This window comes from Grampus griseus (assembly GCF_964374135.1).
Source record: "Grampus griseus genome assembly, chromosome: 12".
Taxonomy (NCBI): Eukaryota; Metazoa; Chordata; class Mammalia; order Artiodactyla; family Delphinidae; genus Grampus; species Grampus griseus.
The window spans coordinates 37,581,287-37,605,933 of NC_139006.1; the positions used below are offsets into that span (position 1 = coordinate 37,581,287).

General features: G+C 44.3%; 1 protein-coding gene across 2 annotated transcripts; it reads right to left on the minus strand.

Annotated features, from left to right (window-relative positions):
- Positions 1 to 502: 502 nt before the first annotated feature.
- On the minus strand, positions 503 to 5,857 carry ADCYAP1 (adenylate cyclase activating polypeptide 1; the record flags this gene model as incomplete). 2 transcript variants are annotated; one of them, XM_082668048.1, is made up of 5 exons in its annotated part: positions 503 to 566; positions 1,666 to 1,806; positions 2,924 to 3,022; positions 3,467 to 3,598; positions 5,748 to 5,857. In XM_082668048.1, the coding sequence occupies 5 exons, from the start codon at positions 5,855 to 5,857 to the stop codon at positions 503 to 505; spliced, it is 546 nt and encodes a 181-aa protein (XP_082524174.1). The 2 variants fall into 2 exon arrangements, with proteins under 2 accessions (XP_082524174.1, XP_082524173.1); XM_082668047.1 differs by lacking the exon at positions 503 to 566 and having other exon boundaries at positions 1,617 to 1,806; positions 2,924 to 3,020; positions 3,411 to 3,598.
- Positions 5,858 to 24,647: the final 18,790 nt, after the last annotated feature.

Sequence of the window (24,647 nt, forward strand, 5' to 3'; positions counted from 1 at the left end):
AAATTGATAGGAAACAGACAGACATGCTTTCTGTAGCCAAGAAAGAATACAAGGGGACATTCTCAGGGCCTGTTGGAGCTTGCTTACCTCACTCTTGACCACAAATATAAGATAGTACTCATACATATGAAGATGAGATTTAAATGATTTGTCAGTTAGTACAACTGACCAACATGTGAACACTACACATTCTAATATGACAAAGGTTGGTTTTATGAAATAAATTTTACTAAGCAATAAGCCATAATGTAGAAAAATACATTTTACCTACAAACTCAATCAACAAGAAACAAAAGATTCATATTTAGTGCATAATTACTTAGTGGTAACTACACAAGGGTTCCTATACTTTACAATAAGTGCTAGCATCAAACAACAAAAATATTAAGAAGCATTACAAATTTAAGAGAAGTGAATGAAAAATGGTAAACAGTACTTTAAAAACTGGTGCGAGAGGGTGGGAAAGAAGTCTTCAGAAAACCACGAAAGAAAAGGGTGGCTCCTACAGAGCAAGGTTCAAAGGGGAGGATCCTGGCCATTTCACAAGATGAGAAGCATGGACAGCACTGGAGAAAAACACATTGTACTTTGCATCCATTTCCAATACCCAGCACCCAAAGTCAGGCAGGCAGGGGACTACGGTGGGACTCGGCTTATGCCCAGCTCCCAGGCCTGAGGCAGCCCCCAGCCAGTCCCTCTCCAGGAGGGTCCTCCTCCTACTGCCTTACGCTCTGCCTTTTCCAATATTCCTACATTTCCTTCACTTTGTTCCAATTGCCCTAACCTTGGAATATTGGGGTCCCTGGAAGTACAGAAAAGGGAGCTTCCTATTCAAGTCTCCCTTCTCTGTAGAGTCCAATTCCTCCCCCAGGGAGTGGTATGAATCCTGGGGAGAAGCGCAATTTGGATCCAGCTGTTGTTTTATCAGGAGAATTTCCTTCTGGGGTGAGTCTGAAGAGAAACAAATACACATGAAAATAGAATCCAAGAAAGCAGAAGTATTGGAATTGCCACCCAGCGAGGGGGACAGTGGCTAGTTGAGTCCAGCTGGGATTGAAGCAGCCTGCCCCAAAGACTCACTGGGAAAGAGTGCCCTCCAGCAATTCTCCCAAATCATTACTCAAAATCTCCCTGGAGCAGGGCATCACTGTTTATGTACAGTAGCAAATGGTCGGTATTAATATCTTCAGGCCTGTAGTGGATAAAAATACTGTCCTTTTAATTCCAGTTTACAAAAATAGGAGTAATATTCAAAACAATGATTGTCTATTTTTCTATTTATTTTATATAAAAACAAACAGCTCAGGCGAATTTTCAATCCTTGTGCACACTTTGAACTGCTTTCAATTATACTTTTATATATATATTCTTAATATAAATTTGTAATATATATATATATCAATATCAATAATTGGTCCACAAAGTATATCTGTGCATTCTCTAGTGCTTTGTAAAAAGAAAAACAATATTATTATCAAAATATTCATTTAATGGCTTTACTTCATACATAAATACATGTTTGGACAGAACACAAGAGCGATGACTGTTCAGTCAGTTGGGAAAATGACTTTTCAGTGTGTCAGGGTTGTATACACAGGGTAGCTGGTAACTCATCGCTACAAATACGCTATTCGCCGTCCTTTGTTTTTAACCCTTTGTTTATACCTTTTCCCTAGGACGGCCGCCAAGTATTTCTTAACAGCCATTTGTTTCCGGTAGCGGCTGTAGCTGTCCGTGAAGATTCCGTCCGAGTGGCGCTTGGAGAGCGGCTCCGAGTCGTCGTCCGCGCCTCCGCCCAGGTTCCCACTGCAAGGAAAGAGGTCGGGAAGAGGGTGGCGGGGCGGGAGACACAGGTTGAATAGTTGCTGGAGGCAGACGGGCCCCACCCCAAGCGGGAGTCTTCAGGGAGGACGCCGGCTCTCAACGCCCACCGCGCCGCCTTGCTCGGCCAGACAGCTGCCGGAGGGAGGGCTGCGATGGGAACCCTCACTCCTCCCTCCCCATCGACTATCTTGGGGCACTAAGTCCTTACAGAATGGGCCCCAGATGAGGTCCGGGCCAAAGGCAAGCGACTTAAGGCCAACCTCTCTCCAAACGCTGCCTGCTGAGATTTGAATATCCATGCTTTTGCGCTCAATCGTCCTGACCGTTCCTGGCACACCCCCACCCAACCCCACGTACAGAGAAAATAACCGAAGAGCCCTAAATTTCAAGTTGGCTGCTGCCGTGGAGTTTACATCGATCCCGCAATTCCTAGTCAGACATGAACACTCCTCTCCTGCGCGCTAAAGTGAAAAACGTGATAATAATATAAGTCGACAGGCTGTAGGCAATATTTTTCATCGCATGAATTATTAATTGCGGAAAATGTAATCTTTTGTCCCATGGGCTTTATTAAAATGTTGCCTTCTGCTGAGAGATGCTCCACGCAAGCCCTGTGCTCTGGGTTTGTCTGGCACCAGCAAAAACTGTTTCCTTAAGGGTCCAAATCTGAGGATTTGTTTGTTTCGAACTGAATTTACAGTGAAAGAAAAATGAGGAAAGAAAAAGTCATGCTTAGAGGATATCCTAGCCAATCGTCCCACGAAGCTTGAAGGTTTTGAAGGCCTGGGGTGGGGGAGGGGGGCTTTTTCTTTTTTTCAATTATTCAAAACGGATCAGATTCCCCGGGTTTCCTGCCTTCTCCCTTCCTCGCCCAGTTCCCGAGCTCTCTGGCCAAACTTAAGTCGCGGTCTCCGAACCTTAGTCTGCCTCCGGGAGCTGGCCCGGCAGACCCTGCGGCGCAGACGCACCCTCGGCCCCACGTGCACGCACGGACGTAGAAGCTGCGCCGCCCGCCCAGCGCGCATTGGCACAGATACCCACCCCGGCGCTCGCGGGGGCGCGCCATTACGCGCGGGTTAACTCTTTCGCAAACTCTTACCCCACGCCCTTGGCCGTGAGCGTCTGCAGGTATTTCCTGGCGGACAGCTGGTCCAGCACTTTGCGGTAGGCCTTGTTAAGGACCCCGTGGGCGAAATCTCTAACAAGGAGGCAAAGTGCGCGCCTGGGGTCACTGACTGTCCCCAAGTGGCAGCCCCAGGTCCCCAGCTGGGCACGCACGCCCCCCGGTGCTCCGGGAGGCTGCCGGGGAAAACCCCAGAGGCAAGGCACTCGGGGATGACTCTTGGGATGTTCCCGTGAGTGCCAGGAACCGGAGTTCGTCCTGCCCTCCGGGGACCGCAGGTGTGGAGCCCGGCCTGGGCGCGCACTCACTGCCACTCCTTGGGCCACGGACCTTTCGTCCCCACGCGGCCCTCATGTCCACACAAACCGGCCCGCTACTAACTTTCTTTCGCTCTCGTGGGAACCATCCCGGGAGAGGAGAGGCTTGAGGGCTTTTATGAAAAAGAACCTACTCGATGGGCCACCCCCTGCCCCTTTCTCCCTCCCAGTCCTGGGCCGGCGCAGGGCCGTGCGGTGGTACCTTTCCTCCGCCGGGTAGTAGAGCGCGTAGGCGTCGCGCAGCGCGGAGGCGGGGCTCCCCACGCCAGGTGGATCCGAGTCATAGAAGTCCTGCAGCGGGTTTCCGTCCTCGTCGTACGCCTCGTCCTCCGGCCTGCAGCGGTAGTCGGGGGCACGAGGAGTGGTCACTACAGGTCCCTCCTCGGCTCTGCGAGGACCCAAAGATCCCTAGGGGCTCTCACGATTTTCCTTCTTCCTAAAGGCGCCCCTTGGAGAATTGCCTCTTCTTCTAGGACAGGGGTGCGGGTAGAAGTAGGAGGAGAAAACTCCACCCAACAGAAATTCCCACCCCTCATCTCGCGGGTGCAGGGTCGCCCTGCCCGGGCCGCGGCCTCAACGGGCACTGGGAAGCCGAGGCGTCTGCGCCGACTTAGCACACCTGGCCACGGAGGAGGACCGCTCCGCTCCCGGCCTGGCGCTTGAGCCTCCGTCCACAAGCAGCGGCGGGCAGAGATGAGAAGGGCTCTAGGAGAGAGACGCTGGCCACGCGAAGACCGGATGGGGGAGGCCGGGAGCCAGAGAGGGTGGATGGCTGGGGAGTCCGGCGGCCAACGCCAGCAGCCACCCCCACCCAGCCTCCGAGCCCAGGGGAGTCCTTCCCCGCGCAGATGTAGGTCACGGAGAACCTCCGGCTTCTATTTTGGGCGGGAGAGGATCTGGCAGGAACATGAGTAATAGATGCCCCTAAACTTAGCCTGTTTGGCAGCGGCTCATTCTGTGGCATGTCCGCGCCCTCCGGTACCTCTTGCCCGGAGAAAGTGTCAGGCACACGGGACTTTGAAAATAGCTGGGGGTGTAATAAGGCTTTTAAGTCCAGTAAGTAGATAGTTCGCGCTAATATGTTAGCGGTGGCGGGGCGGCGGGACAGCATCTCAACCCAGAGGCAAAGGGAGAGGGTCAAAGGGTCAACAGGGGACCGAGAGACAACAATCTCGCAGTCGCCCTTACCTACCAACTCAATCCTTGATACAGGACGGGAGAGATGGGTTAGTATACACAACCCACTCGCTTTCGGCCGCTGGAGAGACTAGGAAAGCGGCCAAGGCAAGTAGCGCGCTTTAGGAGGGGTTAGCCATACTTCGTTACTTCGCTCGCCTTTCCTCCATCCCTGGAGAGGTAGGGGCAAGGCATTGCTGCGCTCGCCCCACACCCAGCCTTTCCTCGGCGACGCGCCTGTCTGCCCTGGCCCGGCTGCTCGGAGTCTCCTGGTCTTTCTCGGCACTTCCACCCCGTACCCCGTGCCCAGATGCTGGAATCCTAACACCGAAGCCAGAACCCAAATCAATGGTCAGCGACCCCTAAGGAAATCATTCTTGGGCGCGGCTCGGAGGAGCAGCTTTGCGGTCAGAACGCGCGCTCCTCGCCGCCGGGAGCCCGGTGCACAGCGGAGTGCCGATGCTGCGCTGCGAGCTTCCACTCTCCCGCTGACAGGCCCGGGACTCTGGGGCTGCGGCGGGGAACCCGGGCAGCGCCGACCGATTAGAAACCCGGAATTGGGGGTGGGTGGGGGAAGCCAGGGTTACTCCTGCCTGGGGTGGATAGGGCTGCCTTCCCAGTACTGCCTGCCAGTTTGTTTTCTGTTGCTCCTTTGCATCCATTTCATCTATTTCCCCCTCCCTCATCTTTGTTTTCCTTCTCTCAAATAGCTTCTTCTTAACTCTACCCGGCCAACACTCCCTCTCCCCAAGACTCAAAATGCAGTTGGAAAACCTATCACTTGAGAGGAAGCTCTTCCAGTAGAAAGAATTCTAATTGAGGTGAGGAGAGAGAGAGAGACCCCGCCCCGATAGTCCCGAACAAGCTGTAACAAAGCAAAGTCCACAGGAGCTTCACTCTCAACCCCCCCCCCCCCCCCCTCCAAACTGGCTCCGGGAGCCAAAGTTCTCCTAACTCAAGCTAAGAATAGGGCCCGGCCCTGCCCCCCTCCCGTGGGAGGGGTTGGGGGAGGGGAGGTTTCACCAGCCCGCCGAAGTGCGCTCGGTCCACCCAGGCGCCTCGGCTGTGGCGGGCTGGGGGAGGGGGGCCGAGGCCCAGCGGAGTCTGCCGGGATCCTCCCGCTGAGCCACGGCCACTGACCCGCGGCCGGACCCAGGCTGGTGGCGGTGCAGTGGGGCCGCATGGGGAGGTGGTGGTAAGCCTGACCGGTCGTAGCCTGACCGAGGAACTGCAGGAGGGCGACCACGAGGAGGTGTCAGGGGAAGGGAAGCCCCGGCCTCAGCTCAGCTAGGGTAGCCAGCACCTACCTGATCCCAGGAAACCGGAGTCCGGCGGCGGCAGGTGAGCAATAGACGCTGCTGTGCATTATTATCCCGTAGACCAGCAGGGCCAGCCTCACTCCGCTACACATGGTCATTCTGCGCAGGACGCGAAAGAGAGCACACAGCAGTCAGAACGCCACTGGCCTTCCACCCTCCGACCCCTAGAAACTCCCTGAACTGAGGGAGGGACGGCGCTCACCTCTGACTCCCAGTATTGAATACGGCTTAATGACAGCCGGCGCGCCCCCGCCACTTCCTTCTCGCTATAGTTAGAAAGTATATGTATATACCCAACGCCCAATAACTCGCCAGATCTGGTACGAAGGAAAGCTAACTCGTACCCTGATGCTGGCGAAAGAATTAGCAGTCAGGTGAGTTGTTTGGTTTGGTAAGATTTTTTTCCCCTTACCATTCAACTCCTACCGCTGCCAGCAGAGGGTTTGCTGCCAAGTAGGACGGCGGGCAAAGGGCTTCTCCAAGTTTCTGCTCTGGAGTCACAACCCAAGAGGCATCACCGTCTGGCGTTAGTGTCTGAGCAGAAGCCGCAGCAACGAGCAGGAGCAGCAGGAGGAGCTGAAGGACTTGTTTGCTGAGGCCGGTATTCTGTTCAAAAGTTTGTGGACGCTCAGGACTAGGAGGGAGCGTGACACCGAGAGAAGGGGGCGAGGAGAGAGATGTAGAAGGAAGAAGGAGGGGGCGACGAGTTAAGAGGGGTGGGGGACAAAGTGGCCTTAAGTTCACGGAGAGAAAGAAGTGTTAAGGAAAGAGGGAAAGTCTTAGAAGGAGACGAAGGAAAGAGAGAGGGCCCCAGCGCAGCCGGCCTCTGTGGGAGCCACTCGATCAGGCAGCTGCGCGAGTCGGCAGCGCCTTCTCTGCTCAGAAGTCCCTCTGGCTGCGTCTGAAGCTGCGGCTTCTGCTGCTGCTGCCGGTGGTTACAGAGGTGACCGGCCCTCTGCTCCTGTTTATATGTGCAGTTAGCAGAAATCAATCCGAACGTGGCTTTGGAAGAGCCTTCTTTGTCAACATCTGTCTGCCTATGGCCTTTAAGTACAGAATATTTTGTTGCACTGTTGCACTCCGATTTTTATTCATGGAATGACTTCCTTTTTTTTTTTTTTTTTCCAGTCACGTAATGATCGGGTATCAGAAAAAGACGTCAGCATCCTAGTCCCTCAAGGAACATATTAACTATTCTGTGCCGTCCTCTTGGATAAGATCCGGAGTCATCGACTTCTCATAAACACCTTTAACTCAAACAGTACAATTTTAAAGAAGTTTAATTGTTTTGATTGTTTTCAATTTTACCCACTTCTCAAGGATGGGTAAAGAATTCATAGAATTTTGAGAATGGTGAAAATCATGTTTTTAACTATGTCCCTCCTATTTCTTTTTGCTTTTTCATCAAGCCCCAGCAATCAGAGCTCTGAGCTCTGGAATTAAGCACCATCAAGCCCTCCTATTAATAAATTTAATTTAGATCTCCTAATTTCTTGCGTATGTTCTTTTAGATAGACAATTAAATGTGGAAGTCGTTTTGTTTTTAAAGGGAAGTCTTGGAGGATTTTCAGTAAATCGCTAATGAGTCTGGCTGTCGTTGACAGTCTGGCTCTGAGTAGAATTGATTAGAGTTAAAGCCGCGTCCGGAGCTCGGCCTGTGGAGCTGTCCAGGCTTGGAGTGCTGAACTGTTTGGTCGCAGATGCTGCAAACATTGAGAATTGCCACTAGTTTAATTTTTCACCAGAGCCTCTGAAGATTTGGTAGTGGTGCCCTTAATGTGGCGATTCATCGTCCAAGTTCCCCCGTTGTTCAGATATGTTCCTCCCTTGCAGTGTCCACGAATGCCCTTAATGGTGAGAACTGTCCAACCCTTGCCCCTGCCCTTCTGAGTAAAGAGCATTCTATGTCTCCCCTTAGTCCTGGTTTTTGGATCTCTAGATGACCTATTTGGACGCCTTCACACTTTCTGTGGCTCTTACTAATTTTAACATTGAAATTGTGAAATTGTATTTTCCACAAAAACTGAAATTTTAAGAATTTGGGAGTGAGAAATATGTTTCTCCCCTTTATTTACAGCTTGAGTTCTGTTTGGGGGTTACAGACAGACGGGGAAAGCACGAGGATACCCAGTACAAATTCACTTACTGAGGGTTTCTAACAGGAATCCCTTCGTTGGGGATGGCTAAAATTTTTTAACTGAAAATGACGTGGGGAGAGGAAAGCAATAAGGGAAGACCATATACACCAGGAAGCTTCCAAGTCCCGGGGTTATTTAAGAAGATCTGTAAATTTCTACTCCAGTAAGGGAACTCGGGTCTATTTCTTTAAAAAAAGAAACAGAGCCATCGATAACCATTAGTGTGCATTTTAATTATTTGGATCTTAAACAAAAATTAGAGGAAATGGCAATTTAGTGGGAGTGTTTCCTGTTACTATGATTTAGATCTAACATTTAGAGAAGCTATATTCTGCATGCTTTTTCTAAGACAAGATTATAATGCTGCTCATTTTCAATGCCTTTCCCGCTCTCTTATTTGAGATTTAATACTTCCTCCAAGGTGACAAAGTTTTGCTTCGTTCTGACCATTCATGGCCAGAAACTGCCACTTCCTCTTAGTTTATTCCTGGGGATGCTCCAGATTGCCTATCTGCAATAAAGATTCAAACCACATCTACATGGGGGTGAATCTCTTTGTCTCCACTGCATATGTTCGCTGATTTATGTTGGAGTGTTTACATGCGTGTGTTCCGTGTTCAGCGCTCTGCCTCTGGAGTAAGCTCGCACACAAAGAGCCGGCGGTGAACACGACCGGGTAATCAAGCAGAGACGGCTTTCTTACTAAAGCGCCCGGAGCTATTACCGACTGTGGCTTTCCTGTCTTCCGCCTTGCTTCACGTCAAAGGTGAACCCGATTAAAATCCTACTCTTTCCGCCCACGCGAATTCTGAAATGAATTAAATCTTTAGAATTATTTGAAAATTTCCAAGACTCCTTGTACCAATTCACTACTCGACTTTAGTAAAGGGAGCCACCATGTGGGGAGTTTGTTGACTTCATGGACTATTAAAGGGGGAAATCCACAAACACCAATACGTTTATGCGGAGGAGGAAGGAACTGCCGGCTCCACCCACCCCAAGAATCCGACCTGCGCCTCTGGTTTACAAAAGATGTGCCACTGGACTGTTCTCAGCGTGGGCCCTGTGAGCTCGGACCTCAGGGCCCAGCACGCCAGAATTACCGGCCTCGAGGCCCGAACCCGTTCACTGAAGTGAAAGACTAAGCAGAGAATTTAATTTGAGATTCTTGGCCACTGAACTCCAAAAACAATCAAGCTTCGGAGATCCATGCATTGCTCAGCACAATCCAAAGACCCGCCCAGCCCCGACCCACTGCTACCTGGGGGAATCGGACCCGGAAAAGGGTCGTCCCGCAGAACTTTCGTCCCATTGCAGCGTCTCTCATTAGGCGAGTTTGGTGTCCCGTGGGCAAAGATGCGATCCTATTGTTGAAAGTTCTGGTCTGGTCCTGAACCGCTGGGCCGGGAGATGCTGGGAAGGCTGAGAAAGGGGAGGAGCTAGAAGCTGAGGACCCAGCTCAAGAACTTGGGAGGTCTGGGGCTGCACCCCTGCCTCGACAGACCCTCGGCGCGAGCGCAGACCCTTTCTGCTTTCTATTCGATGGAGGGGAATATGGGGCGACCGATGTCTCAAAGACCAAAACTACCCCCAAATGCCCTGAGAGTGGTAATTTGCTCCCAACCTCGGGAGCGTTCTAACTCGAGTGTTGACGCTGCTTTCAGGGGGCCTTTGTGTCTGGGGATTTGGGGGAGCAGCGAGGAGGCGCGCATCACACCAGGCTGGAGAGGCCCGGAGCCACCCCGTGCGAGCTGCAAGGGGTCCCGGCCAGGGCCGCGCAGGAAACCGTGGCGGCAGATATGGACTTGCTTACTCACTACAAATGCAGACGAGAGAGAAACCTCCAGATGCCCAAGTGTAATTGACAGTGACACAGGGAGAAGAGGGAGGGGACGAAGAAGGGACCCAAGAGTTAGAACTTCCAATTTACGGGTAACACAGAGGAATTTCAAGTCCTCTTTCCAAGAGCCCCGACCCTTACCCGCAACGTTCACTAGACGAAGTAGAAGAATTCCCCGGCAACGGTTTCTTTCCCGACCATAGAAGCAAAGAATGGCAGGTAACTGGCATCATGTTCAGTCAGAGAAGCTGGTAGTACCACGGAAATCTTCAGAGTGCAAAGCCTCACCTAGGTCCTCTGTGAGGGAGAGCGACAGAAGGCAGGCAGTTTCCTGCTAAGCCATGACCTACCCAGAAGAGGCTGTTTGGAAATATTTGTTGGAAATGATCAAAGATCCTGAATTTCAAACCTATAACGTTATCAACTCCTTTTTATCCCGTTGGTCCTTAAGATATGGAAACAAAACTTTTAGTCTGAAATGGTGGATGCTAGCTACAAGTCAAACTAACACTTCCCTGAATTGTTTTTCCTGGTCACAAACACATCTGTCTCCTTGAAGTTTCAAGCCTTGAACCCTCAAACAACACTCGATTTTAAAGAACTCATTAGCCCTTGAAAAAGTGGGGTTTGTATTCAAACAGGAAGAATATGTCTAGTATATTACTGAGAGTTTGAATTTGCAGATGGCTTCACAACATTAGCAAACACCTGGCGTAAACAAGACTCAGTTCCCTAGGGTAAGGAGATTTCCACTACTTTCTTTCTGGCCTAGCTACCCATCCTACAGTTTCCATGTTTTCATTTTTCCTTTCTTTGACTGTGTAGCTCTCCCCATTGCCCTGTACCACCACCATCCCCATCCCCTACCCCATGGATTTTTTTTTTTTTTTACCATATGAAAGGACATGTTTGCACACAACATCTTCATACATTCCTAGTATAAATAACATTAAACCAGATTGAGAAAGTCTTATATTTTCATTCTATTCATTTCTAAGTCAATACTTAGCTAGGAACCAGGCTACAGTAAGCTTTCTCAGTGAGCAAGCTCATTGCAAAACACCATCCTCTCATATGAGTGACAAGAGTAAATTGCAACACTGTATTCAATTTCACTCTAAACTTTTTCTCTTCTGACTCTTCCAGAAAATGTTATGACTAATGACTCACCTCATACCGATTATACCTGTAAGGAAACCCAGATGTTCTGCAGTGGAACATCATGACCATCATTTACTGGACTGCCTGCATCATGCCCCTCTGAACTCACAAAGTAGTGAGGAGCTGATGAGCTTACCCAGAATGTGTCATGGTTTCTCTGACCTTCAGAATCTAGTGCTTCACACACTCTGAAAACAATCAGCAAAGGAAGCCTTTCCAAACCACATGAGCAAAAACATACCTTTCTAATTCAAGAACAGAACTGCCTGTTCACAGGGCCAAGAAATTTTGCCAGTTTTAAGACAAAGCAGACACTCAAGAAGCAAATCTAGGATTGAACCTTTGCTGAAAGTTTGGGTGATTTCAACTATCTCATATATGTGGCTCTTCTAAGGCCTGGTTCTGAGCATTAGCTTACTGGTGATGGGTTCAGGGCAGCCTGCCCCAAATATACCACTTTGGCATATTGATTATTTTGAAACAGCTGTTTCAAGAAAAACACTAACCCTCCTTTGTACCCCTAAAAGCAGGAAATAAATCTCCCATGTGAAAGTACCTTCCCTGTCCCAGGAGGTAGACGGGGCATCCTTATCACCAGAGATAGAAAATTTAGGGCCAAGAAGGGTATTATAAACAAACCTTGTTACTTCTACACTAATTTACTACCCCAAGTCCAAACTTCTTTGTCTTGTCAGTTCCTCACAAGTTTATTTTTTTCTTTGTCCAGAAGGTATAAAAGCTGCCTGCTTTGGTCTCTTCTTGTAGTCTCATATTTCTATGGGCTTCCATACACACGAATTAAATTTGGTTTTTTTGTTGCTGTTGTTGTTAATCTGTCTTATGTTGATTTAATTAGTAGGCTAACCAAAGAACCTAGAAGGGAAGAGAAGAAGGATTTTCCTCCCCTACCCTAGGTTCCAAAAATATATACCCCATACTTCACTGTGCAGCATCTGCAAGATTCTCCAGAGGTTTCCAGAACATGTCCTCTTAAAAGCCAAGGAGAAGGAAGTCTTCTCTCTACTTAAGTCTAAATCTTCTGCTCATGTAAGTCTTAAATGCAGGAAGAAAAGCTTGAAGAGGATACAGGACACCCAATATCTTAACTGAGTTTTTGTGACAGCCTCTAAAAATGTTGGAAGGAAGATCTGTGTGCAAAATAAAACAAGGCTTTTATGCATAAATCAAAACAGGATGTTGCTCTACGAGTTCATAGTATCCCAAACCTCTGTCCTTGGGGTTCAAACTCAGCCTTATCTATCTGTGAATATAGGTCTGTTTGTAATAATATTGGAGCGCTTGTTTTTCATTATCCTTATTACTAACACTTTGTGTTAATAATAAAATCTCTACAAATATTTTTAAATTAATTCTTCTCTCCACCCAAATATAGAGGCATGATTTAATTTTTTAAGAAATTATCATCTGCTTGAAATACAATTATATTAGCCATGAGTTTACTATTTGAAAGCTTCAATTATTATTTCTTTAAATTCTTTTAAGTCCTTCCTTCCAATGGGGCTGCATAATTTTGCTACTCGCCAGTCAATAATAGCAATAACAACAGCAAAAATAATCATCTATTGAACACTTACTATGATAAATGCTTGATTAGAGTTATTTCCTTTACCCTCAAACAATCTTCTTTCTAGATACTACTATTATTCTATTTTACAGATGAGAAACTAAAACTCAAAGTGCTTAGGTAACTTAGCCAAAGTCACACAGCTGCTACATTGTAAAGCAGAGACTCAAATTCAAGTCTCAGTGACTTCAGACAGTCTTAGTGACAGTAGTATATTATACTAATTTACATATTTATTTGTTCCAGAGTTGTTATAAATATAAATTACTAATTTAATATGAGATTTAATCCATGATTTGACTCAACTGAGAAGAAAATGTTTCTTTTCTTATTAATTTTTAAATTAAAAATTATGGTTAATGTAATTGGAATCCAATGCTATTAACACAACAGAAACTGGTTTAGTTAGACTACAAACATATCACATACTTATGGGCTTTGCTTTAGAAAATAGATATGTGTCTAAAAATATGTGCATTAATGGTACACATATTCTTACTTATGTTATCAAATTGTTGAAAAGGTTAAAAATATTGCCATCCTGAGTCATTATTTAAAGTGATTTCATACCTAAGAGTGTAGCAGAAGTTTCAGTGATGTTTTTAAGTAAAAAAAACATTATCTTGTAAGATGACCATTAAATACCATTATATCATCATCATATCTTATTAAATCATCGTGTAATTTAATACCACGGAAATCGTATGATTGCCAATGAGTCAAGACTTTTGTGAGTCAAATGAGGTGATGTATATAAAAATGTTTTACAAACAATAAATCCTAGACCAGTATAAGGGAAGGGAAATTACATTTACTGGGGTCCTTCTTTGACAGCAGTGACTTGCTCTGTATTAGCAATGTCCCATTTAATCCTCTCATTGCCCTAGGAAGTAGATTTGGTAGTTTTATTCCTTTTTTTACCAATGGATAAACTGAGACTCTTAAAGGTGAACTAACTTGACCAAAGCACACAGCTAATAAATGACAAAGTGAGGTTTCCAACCCAGGACTGCCTGTTTCCAAAGTTACTGTACTTTCTCCTACCATTTGGTCTCCTTGTTATTACTGTATAATTACCATTATTATTATTAAAGGGGAAAGAAGCGTCAACTTTCATAAAAGCACACGATTATTTAACAAAACATGAGTTTTAAAGCAGTAGTTAGAACAATTCTTGCTTTTTCTTGACATTTTAAAATAAATGAAGTTATGTGTAAGTATCATTTTAAAGATGTAAGTAATGAATAAGGTTTCACTCACAGGTATTAAAAAATGTGATAAAGTTGCAGTAATTGAAACAGTGTGGTGCTGATGAAATAATATATCAGAGGAATAAATATCAAGTATATAAATATGAAGAAATAAATACTACTATGTAATTTCCAAGGGAAAGAATAGAATACTAGGACAACTAATTATCCATTTGGAAAAAAAAAATTAGATCGCTACTCATGTCCTACAAGAACATCAAACATGTTCAAGTGGATTAAAATTTTAAATGTAAGAAATCTCAAAAATACTAGAAAAAAATATAGAAATACTTTTAGAATTGGAAAGAAAATTGTACAGCTGGCAATTTAAAAGAAACCAAAAAGTAAGAGATTGATAAATTGACTAAAATTTTTTTAAATTTCTCTGTATTAAAATAAAGTTCACAAATAAAGTTAGTTAAACAGGAAAATGGGGAAATTTTGCCATTGCTTATGAAAAATAAACATGAAAATTTGAATTCAGATTTTTAAAGTACAAAGAACACTAATAGATCCATAAAGAAAAGATAATCATACCTAAATGCAAAGTTGGTGAAGGACATAAAGAGGCAATTCACAAAATTAGAAACATGAGTGGCCAATAAATTTGCACAAAATCTTTATTTTTCCAATTGGATAGCCAGTTGTCCTAGTATCCTACTCGTTGCATTGGAAATTACATAATAGTTTTATTTTCTTATATTTACATCTTTTATATTTATTCCTTTGATCTATTCTATGTAGCATAAATGGTCATACAAATGCAAATTAAAGTGTTGGTTTTTTAATTTACCAAATTGGAATGATATTTTTATATTCTACCATGTTGTATTATCAAATATGCCAGGAAATATGTGTTCTCAAGCACTATTGGCAGGAGTGTAAACTGATCCATCTTTTCCAGAGAGCAGTTTGTCAATTATTCATAAATTTGACCCACTGATTTTACTTCTATGAATTTATGCTGAGAAAATAAGCATAGGTCTATCAAAACATTAATACAACCCTAATCACAGCACCATTGATTATAATAAGAAACATTTGAAAACAACCATAAAGTGTCCCATAGTAGGGGATTGATTAATTTTTTTTAGTATATCCCTACAATGGAACTTTATTTCCACTGCAGAATGATGAAAGGAAATGACACTGTAGAAAAATCTTTAATGCCATGAGGAGATGCTTACAACATGTTGTTAAAAAGAGACAGAGAACAGATTATAAACCCACATGTACAATACCAGCTTTGTAAAAGCAGAATGTTTATACGTGTGCCTCCGGAAGGAATATACCAAAACATTAACAAAGTTCACTGACAGTGTTGGAATTATGAAGGGGATCATGGATTCTTTTTATTTTATTTTAATGCTTATGTGTTTTTCCTAAAGTTTTTTTTTGTTTGTTTTGTTTTTGTTTGTTTCTTTGTGGTACGCAGGCCTCTCACTGTTGTGGCCTCTCCCATTACGGAGCACAGGCTCCGGACGCGCAGGCCCAGCGGCCATGGCTCACGGGCCCAGCCGCTCCGCGGCATGTGGGATCCTCCCGGATCGGGGCACGAACCCGTGTTCCCTGCATCAGCAGGCGGACTCTCAACCACTGCACCACCGGGGAAGCCCCTAAAGTTTTTTTTTTAATGAACATGTATTTTATAATAAGAGAAATAAGTATGAGATTTATTTTAAATATAATTCATGGCTTTTCTTTATTACTTTTCCAATAAATGTGTATTTCCTCTGTTGAAATTTTTTTGTCTTATAATGAGCTAAGCATCTATTTGATTCTTCTCATCATGTAGGTCTGATCTGTGACCTCCACTTGGAAGGAAAGCTGAAGGCAAATCAGAAAGGAAGAAAGAACAGAACCAAGTCAACACATTAAGGAAGATAGCATAGCAAAGGCAGGTACGGGAAGAAACACAGCAGAGGGGAGAGCCAAGCAATACGGTCATCGACAGTAGCTGTGTCTAGTGTATGTATCAAATCCTCTCATTATTGATAAGATTAATTGAATGTGTTAAATTTGTACTGAATGAGGTTGACTGTATCTTGGAAGAATAATTTATCATACATTATTCAGAGGTGGATCATCTAACTTGTGTTTTGTTCAGAATTTGGCTCCTTTATGATCCAAGTTTATTGTCATGGTTTGTGGGACCAAGTAGGTCTAGACATCTGACTAGTATCTCCTGACCTCTCCTTCATAAAATTCATCCTTTCCATGCCAGGCTTCAGGGGTAGATGTTATCAGGGCTGAACAGTATCTAGCAAGCAGGCTTGGTGAAGTGCTATGTTTGAGGCATTAGTTAGAATTTTCAAAAGGCAGTGTTATGAATTGAACTATGTCCTCCAAAAATGTATGTTGAAGTCCTAATCTCCCAGCACCTCAGAATGTAATCTTATCTGAATATAGGGTCTTTGCAGATGTCGTCAATTTAAAATGAGGTCATTAGGGTGTGCCCTAATACAATATAACTGGGATCCCTTGTAATATGGGGAAATTTGGACAGAGACACACATATGTGCAAAGGGAAGATTAGGTGAAGAGACATGGGGATAATGCCAAGTGAAGGTGAGCATGATACTGTCACAAGCCAAGGAATGTCTGGGGCTTCTAGAAGCTGGAAGAGGCAAGGAAGGTTCCTTCCCCAATAGGTTTCAGCGGGAAGATGGCCCTGCCAACACCCTAACCCCTGGAACTGTGAGACAATAAATTTCTGTGGTTCTGAGCCACCCAGTTTGTGATACTTTGTTACAGCAGCCTAGGAAACTAATACAGGTGGTATAATGCCCCTCTCCAAAACAAGGTGCAAGTAATTCCCAGGGGATGCTGGGAAATACTGAGAAGGACTCTGATGCACGACTGTAAAACTAATCATAAAGACTTGGGGATTTGCTCCTGCCTGCAAGTGCAGGCAACACCTCTGTTTTATATATATACCCTCACCTTCAACTTCCATTTTGCCATCACTTTTCAGCTTTAAATTGGGATAAAAGTCTGCTCCCCCTCACAGGACTTCTGCACAGAACTAATATCTTGTTGGGAAGCACTTTGAAAAGAAAGGGAGTACATAAATACAACAGAACCAGGTAAAGTGACAACCCTAATAAACATGCTGAACAGAAGTGGCTACGAGGCCTTATAGTTTAAGGCAATTGTTAACTGGGCCTAATGCTTTTTAAATGGCTTGCAATCTCACGATGCTTCACTAGGATGTTAAAACAAGGAGCTACATAGGAATTCCTTGGCGGTCCAGTGGTTAGGACTCCACACTTTCACTGCTGAGGGCTTGGGTTCTTTTCTTTTCTTTTAGTTTTATTGAAATATAGTTGATCTTCAATGTTGTGTTAATTTCTGCTGTACAGCAAAGTGACTCAGTTGTACATATACATACACATTATTTTTCATATTCTTTTCCATTATGGTTTATCACAGGATACTGAATATAGTTTCCTGTGCTATACAGTAGGACCTTGTTGTTTATCCATCCTATATATAATAGTTTGCATCTACTAATCCCAAACTCTCAATCCTTCCCTCTCCCACTCCCTTCCCCTTGGCAACTACAAGTCTGTCTCTATGTCTGTGAGTCTATTTCTGTTTCATAGGTACGTTCATTTGTGTTGTGAGGGCACGGGTTCAATCCCTGGTCGGGGAACTAAGATCCCACAAGCTGTGTGGCGTGGTCAAACAAAACAAAACAAAAGAAAACAAGGAGCTGCTGGGCCAGCTCAATGCATGGTGTGCAGACAGACTGGTCTGTGTAAAGCTGTCTGTGTGGTTTACATGCACTAGGGCAACAGTGTGTGATGGCCATTCCCTGAAGTTTCACACAACAGACACCTCGTAAATAAGGCTGTCCCAGGAAGGCAAATGTTCTGCTAAATTAATAAAATCTCTTTATGAAAACTACACGACTCAGAGTAACAGCCAGAGAACAAAAGAAGGAGGCCACAGGACCTTTCAGATGGAGCACCTAAGTACCTTGAGACACGTGGGTCCTGGATTCAGAGAAGGACACCCTACAAAGTCAGCTCCACTCTTCAGAGGCAGGACCACTCATATTTCCTCTCCAAATGCTTCTGCTATAGGGATTCAGACATATTTTAGAGCCAGAAAGATTTTACCTGTTCTCTTTCACTGTAGCCTAATACTGTGCAAACTTTTATATTTAGCAGCAAGCCACACCAAAACGTGAAGCAAACCTCCCAACTCTTGAGCTAAAGGAACCCAAAATTACATAAAAAGTTAAACATAGTAATACTATGTATAGCTGTACATAAGGCGACAGAGCCCTGAGGTCCACCGTGTAGCACTATGCAAGCAGCCACAGTCAACAGACATCTACCACGTCTACTGAAGCCAAATCAAGATAAAAATATCAGCAAGTTTTTGTCAGTTAACAGCAACATGTGTTGGAGAGGCTAAAAAAGAAGCATAAGGCGTGTAAACTCTCTGCCGTCATGAGGTTTACAATCAAAATAACTGGAATCAAAATGCAATTTTGTTAAGTTGTCTATTGAGTTTCTGCTATGAGCTGAATGTTTGTGTCCCCTCAAAGCTCATATATTGAAACCCTAATCCCCAACGTGATGGTATTTGAAGGTGAGGCCTTTGGGAAGTAATTAGGTCATGAGCATAGAGCCCTCATGAATGGGATTAGTGCCCTCATAAGGAGAAACACAGAAGAGATCATCCCTTGCTCTGCGTGAGGACACAGCAAGCAGGAATCCATCTGCAAACCAGGAAGAGAGCCCTCGCCAGACATTGAATCAGCCAGCACCTTGATCTTGGACTCCCCAGCCTTCAGAATTCTGAGAAATTAATGTCTGATCTTTAAGTCACACAGTTTACAGTATTCCCTTACAGCAGCCTGAGCTAAGACAGTTCCTTAAGTCAGATCCCCTCTACTCCTCCACTGCTGCTTTCATTCAGAAAATATTGGCGGGTACATACAACTGCCAAAAATATTTTTTTATTTTTGAAGCCTCCAACAAATATCTCAGTTAAAGAAGATGAGTGCAGCAGGTAAGTCATTGCCACTCACAAGGATAACTGCTGTGCTGTTACCTAAGACAGCAAGCATGAATGCAATCTATGGCAGCTTTGCAAACTGCTTTTTTTTAAATTGGAGTATAGTTGATTTACAATGTTGTGTTAGTTTCAGGTGTACAACCTGAAACTAACAACCTGTACAACCTGTACAAATACAAAGTAATTCAGTTATACATTGTACAGGTGTACAACCTGTACAAATACAAAGTAATTCAGTTATACATATACATATGAAACTGCTTTTAAAAATCACTATGCTGGACTTCCCTGGTGGCACAGTGGTTAAGAATCTGCCTGCCAATGCAGCAGACACGGGTTTGATCCCTAGTCCGGGAAGGTCCCACATGCCACGGAGCAACAAAACCCGTGCGCCACAACTACTAAGCCTGCGCTCTACAGCCTGCAAGCCACAACTACTGAAGCCCACGTGGCTAGAGCCCGTGCTACGCAACAAGAGAAGCCACTGCAATGAGAAGCCCACAGGCAGCAATGAAGACCCAACACGGCTAAAAATAAATAAAATTTTAAAAATAATAAAAATAAAAATCACTGTGCTAACCTTAAAAATAAAAAAGTAGGAGAATAATGTTGAGAACCACTGGTCTAATGCATTGGTTTCATATCAATTAGTCCTGACAAAGTGCAGAGAAGTCTGTACGGAGAGTTTAAACTCCATTTTGTTTTAAGTCATGGTATGTGTAGCCTCGATCCCAAAGTCATTTGAATAAAGAGTTGTTTTTAGCTGATGGTTTTGAAGTTCCAGAAATGGGTGTATCTGAATGGATGTGAAGTGTTTACAGTAGTTTAGTTCACCCTGTGCTTGAGAATCTTAGCCCAAGAGATTCTAATTCGTATTATATTCACCACAGCTAATCAATGGCAGTGTCCCCATGTGATCTAAATCAAAATGGTTTTAAAAAGTGTTAGAATGTTCTTTTAAAATGGGAAAGTTATCTATTACTGTTGGAGAGATTTTTGCATTTTCAAGTTTCTGCTATTCTAATTAGATGGCATTGTGTGAAAGAAAAAAATCACTATGCTTACAAAGACTGTACTTGGCCTACAGAATTTACATTCTCTTAACACAGATTTTATCTAGGCTATTCTGTCTTCCTATCCCACAATAAAGTTAACAGAAAAGATACCTCTTTCTGTTACACGTATCATATAACACACACACACACACACACACACACATACATACTCCTCATTTACATTGCTCTCATATCACACAGCAGATTCTGCCCAGATGAACAATTAAATTAGAATAGAATAGAAGAGGCAGCAATTAAAAGTCACTATAGGGCTTCCCTGGTGGCGCAGTGGTTGAGAGTCTGTCTGCCGATGCAGGGGACACGGGTTCGTGCCCCAGTCTGGGAAGATCCCACATGCCACGGAGCAGCTGGGCCCGTGAGCCATGGCCACTAAGCCTGCGTGTCTGGAGCCTGCGTGTCCGAAGCCTGTGCTCCAAAACGGGAGAGGCCACAACAGTGAGAGACCCGCATACTGCAAAAAAAAAAAAAAAAAGTCACTATACTTGCAACTTGATTTCTTTTTAGATTTGCCCCAAGATTCTGTGCGGCATGAACACATATCCTAAAGAAAACTTTTCTGCCTGCTATTTCTTTGCTTTCATTAGCTTTGTTTGTTTTTTGTTTTGTTTTGACCTTTTCTTTTAATTTTTTCTTTTTTATTGTGGTATGGTTGATGTACTCAATGGCTTTTTTAAAAAAATATTTATCTATTTATTTTGTTGCACCATGTCTTAGTTGCAGCTTGCTGGCTCCTTAGTTGTGGCTCGCCAGCTCCTCAGTTGCAGCACGTGGGCTCCTTAGTTGTGGCATGCAAACTCTTAGTTGCAGCATGCATGTGGGATCTAGTTCCCTGACCAGGGATCGAACCCGGGCCCCCTGCATTGGGAGCATGCAGTCTTATCCACTGCGCCATCAGGGAAGTCCCTCAATGGCTTTTATGAAAGCCACATCACTCTGACATAAAAACATGCAAGAGGCCAGATACAGAGAAATCTATAATGCTTAAAAGAAGTCACTAAAATTGTGCCTGATACTGACCTATGATGACAGAGGTATAGTGGTTACCTTTAGAGGAAGGTATTGACCAGGTAGTTGCAGGAGAGAGCCTTCTGGAAATGTACGACCCCTTAACCTGGGTGATGGTTACATGCATCTATACATAGGTAAAAATTATTGAGCTGTAAACTTAAGATTTTGGGTACTTTATTGAGTTATACCTCAGTAAACTCTTTTATTTCTACCTCTGAAGCATATTCATATCCAGCTCAAAATCAGGTAGAGCAGTAACACATTATGGGACTTCCCTGGCAGTCCAGTGGTTAGGACTCTGAGCTTCCACTGCAGGGGGCACAGGTTTCATCCCTGGTTGGGGAACTAAGATCCCACATGCCGCATGGGGTGGCCAAAATAAATAAATAAATAACACATTACAGTAGAAAGTGATAACTTATAAATCAATAAGAACTAATAAAATGATTATATTTTAAGTCATGAGATCCCTTGAGGCATGCATATAACTGTTAAATATACACCACACGGCCATGACTATGAATTATCCATAAACCAAGGCTATTTGCTGACCGTAGTTGAATCTGAAAGACCAACAGTAAAAAAAATAATTATTTCCTGAAGCCTACCTCTTTTCAGTTGTATAAACACAATGAGCACAAGTGGACCGTGGCCACCCTATTGAACCCCAGACTTCCCTCACCTGTAAAATCACCTATAACTGGCTCCAGGAACCTAAGACCCATGGATAGCGATGCTGCAGCCACTGAAAACTATTGCAGTTTCTCAGTCCCATTCAGGGCCTGAATACTGAATTCAGTAGAAGAACACACCATGAGAAATATCCATCACAGCGACCAAAAAGAGAGTTTAGCATGGAAGAGACTATTCTGACTTCTCACCATCCCCTTGTTCACAGACCAGAAGAAAATATAGATATTGACCCAGCTTCCCAGTGCCCGGTTCTCTCCATTCCTACCACTATAAACCTGGAAAGAAGAATTTCTTTAAAGTTGGTCCACTGCTGTGAAAAAATCATGGCCCTTTGACAACAGAACTCACCCCCATAGGCTAACCTAGGCAATATTAATTCAGTCTAAATAAAATCTGAATTTTTTGGCCACGCCATGCAGCTTGCAGGATCTTAACCCAGGCCCAGCAGTGAAAGCGCCGAATCCTAATCCCCGGACCACCAGGGAATTCCCTAAAATCTGAAATTTTAAGAGACACTGCATTAGGTTTACAGAGCTCCAGGAACAAAGTACCACAAACTAGGGAACTTAAACAACAGCAAGTTATTGTCTCACACTTATAGGGGTCAGAAGTCCAAATCACGGTTTTGACAGGGCTCATTCCTTCTTTGAAGGCAGAGGGAGAAGCGTTTCCAGGCCTCTCCCTGAGCTTCTGGTGATTTGCCAGCAATCTTGGGCATTCCTTGGCTTGTAGACATGTCACCCAGATCTTTGTCTTCATATCCATATTATGCTCCCCCTGTGTGTGTGTCTGTGTCCAAATTTCCCCTTTTTATAAGGAAACTGGTCATACTGGATTAGGGGCCACCCTGTGCCTGTATAACCTCATCTTAACTAATTACACCTGCAATGACCCTATTCCCAAATAAGGTTACATTCTGGGGTTTAGGACTTCAACGTACACATTTTTAAGGGCTACAATTAAGCCCATAGCAGACTCATACCCTGTTAGATCTTCTTTTCATCATCCTCCACTTCACCCGAGGCTCAGCTCAGGCCCTCTTCATCCTTCACCTGGGCTCCTGCAGTGCACACTTAACTACCTGCAGTCCCAGTTCCCTCCATGACATCCTCCACACAACCCCCTGAATGCTGCTCAAATTCAAATCTAGTCACAGTGCCACTCTGGTTAAGGCTCCCATTGCTCATAGGACAAAGAATGTACCGATCCATTTATCCATCCATCTCTAGCCCAGCAGAGTCAAATAGGAATATAATGCAGCCCACAAATGGGGCCACTTATGTAACTTTAAATGCTCCAGTAGTGATATTTAGAAAAGTAAGATGAAACAAGTGAAATTAATTTTAAGTATATATTTAACCCAATTGTCCAAAACATCATCATTTCAACATGTAATTGATGTGAAAAAATTATTAGTGAGATTTACATTTTTTTCTATTAACTCTTCAAACTCCAAAATGTACTTTACACTTATAGCACATCTCAATTCAGACTAGCCACATTTCAAGGACTCAACAGCCACATGAGGCTAGGGAGCTACCATACTGGACAGTGTAGATCTAGCCCTTACTCATCTCAACCATGGGACTCCTTCCATCCTACCCACTAAGTAGGCATCACCAATTTATTAGAGTTTCATAAGCCCAGCAGTTAGTTTTCTAGATCTTTGCTTTTTTTTTTTTTCGGTACACAGGCCTCTCACTGTTGTGGCCTCTCCCGTTGCAGAGCACAGGCTCTGGACGCGCAGGCTCAGCAGCCATGGCTCATGGGCCCAGCCGCTCTGTGGCATGTGGGATCTTCCTGGACCGGGACACAAACCCGTGTCCCCTGCATCGGCAGGCGGACTCTCAACCACTGCGCCACCAGGGAAGCCCTAGCTCTTTGCTTTTTAAAGTGCTATTTCCCCTGACAGAATGCTCTCCTCGTCCCTCAAGTATCTCCTCTTCTTTGGAAACTTCCCTGAGAACACTTTCTTCCTAACTTTAGCAAATTTGATTATTCCCTCTTTTGTACCAACTCTGGGATCACCATAAACTTAAGACCTATTAAAGCACTTTCGATATTTGGATTTCAATATTTGTTTTCCTTTCTGTTCTCCATAAATAAAATCTTGAGCTTACTGGAGCCAATGTTCATGTTTTATTCATATATGTATCCCCAGCACTGGCCAAGGGCCTGGAAAATAATAGGTGCTTAACGAATGATTCTACCTGAATGAAGAGAAAGCCAGCGGCATGCAGATTGCAAATTCAAGTGTCATTTATTGATTACCTTACAATGTGTTTGACACTGCATGTATTTTATCTCGTTTAATCAATATTTATTAAGATTCATATAGCTAATCCTGGAAACAGTAGATTCCCAAGTATTGGCTCTTATTTAATGCCATATTAAAATCAGCATAGGGACTTCCCTATGGTGGCGCAGTGGTTAAGAATCCACCTGCCAATGCAGGGGACACAGTTTCAATCCCTGGTCCAGGAAGATCCCACGTGGCGTGGAGCAACTAAGCCCGTGCACCACAGCTACTGAGCCTGTGCTCTAGAGCCTGCGAGCTACAACTACTGAGCCCACATGCCACAACTACTGAAGCCGGCGTGCCTAGAGCCTAAGCTCTGCAACAAGAGAAGCCACCACAATGAGAAGCCCACGCACCTCAACAAAAGAGTAGCCCCAGCTCGCTGCAACTAGAGAAAGCCTGCGCAGCAATGAAGACCCAACACCACCAAAAATAAATAAATAAATTTATTTTTAAAATAAAATAAAATCAGCATAAGCCAGATCGAGAATAGAAAATACAGGGACTTCCCTGGTGGTCCAGTGGTTAAGACTCCAAGTTCACAGTGCAAGGGACACAGGTTCGAACTAAGATCCCACATGCCACACAGTGTGGCCAAAAAAAAAAAAGAATAGAAAATACATTCAACAAATATTTTATTAATATCCACTATGTGCCAGACACTGTTAAAAGTTCTGAAGATGGATGCATTAAAAAAAAAAAAAAAAAGACAAGGCCTGTGTTTTTGTGGAGCTTATATCCTAGAGATCCACAACAATAATCATGCCCCCTGTGTCTTTGGTGATTAAGTGCTACCACTTGGCCTCT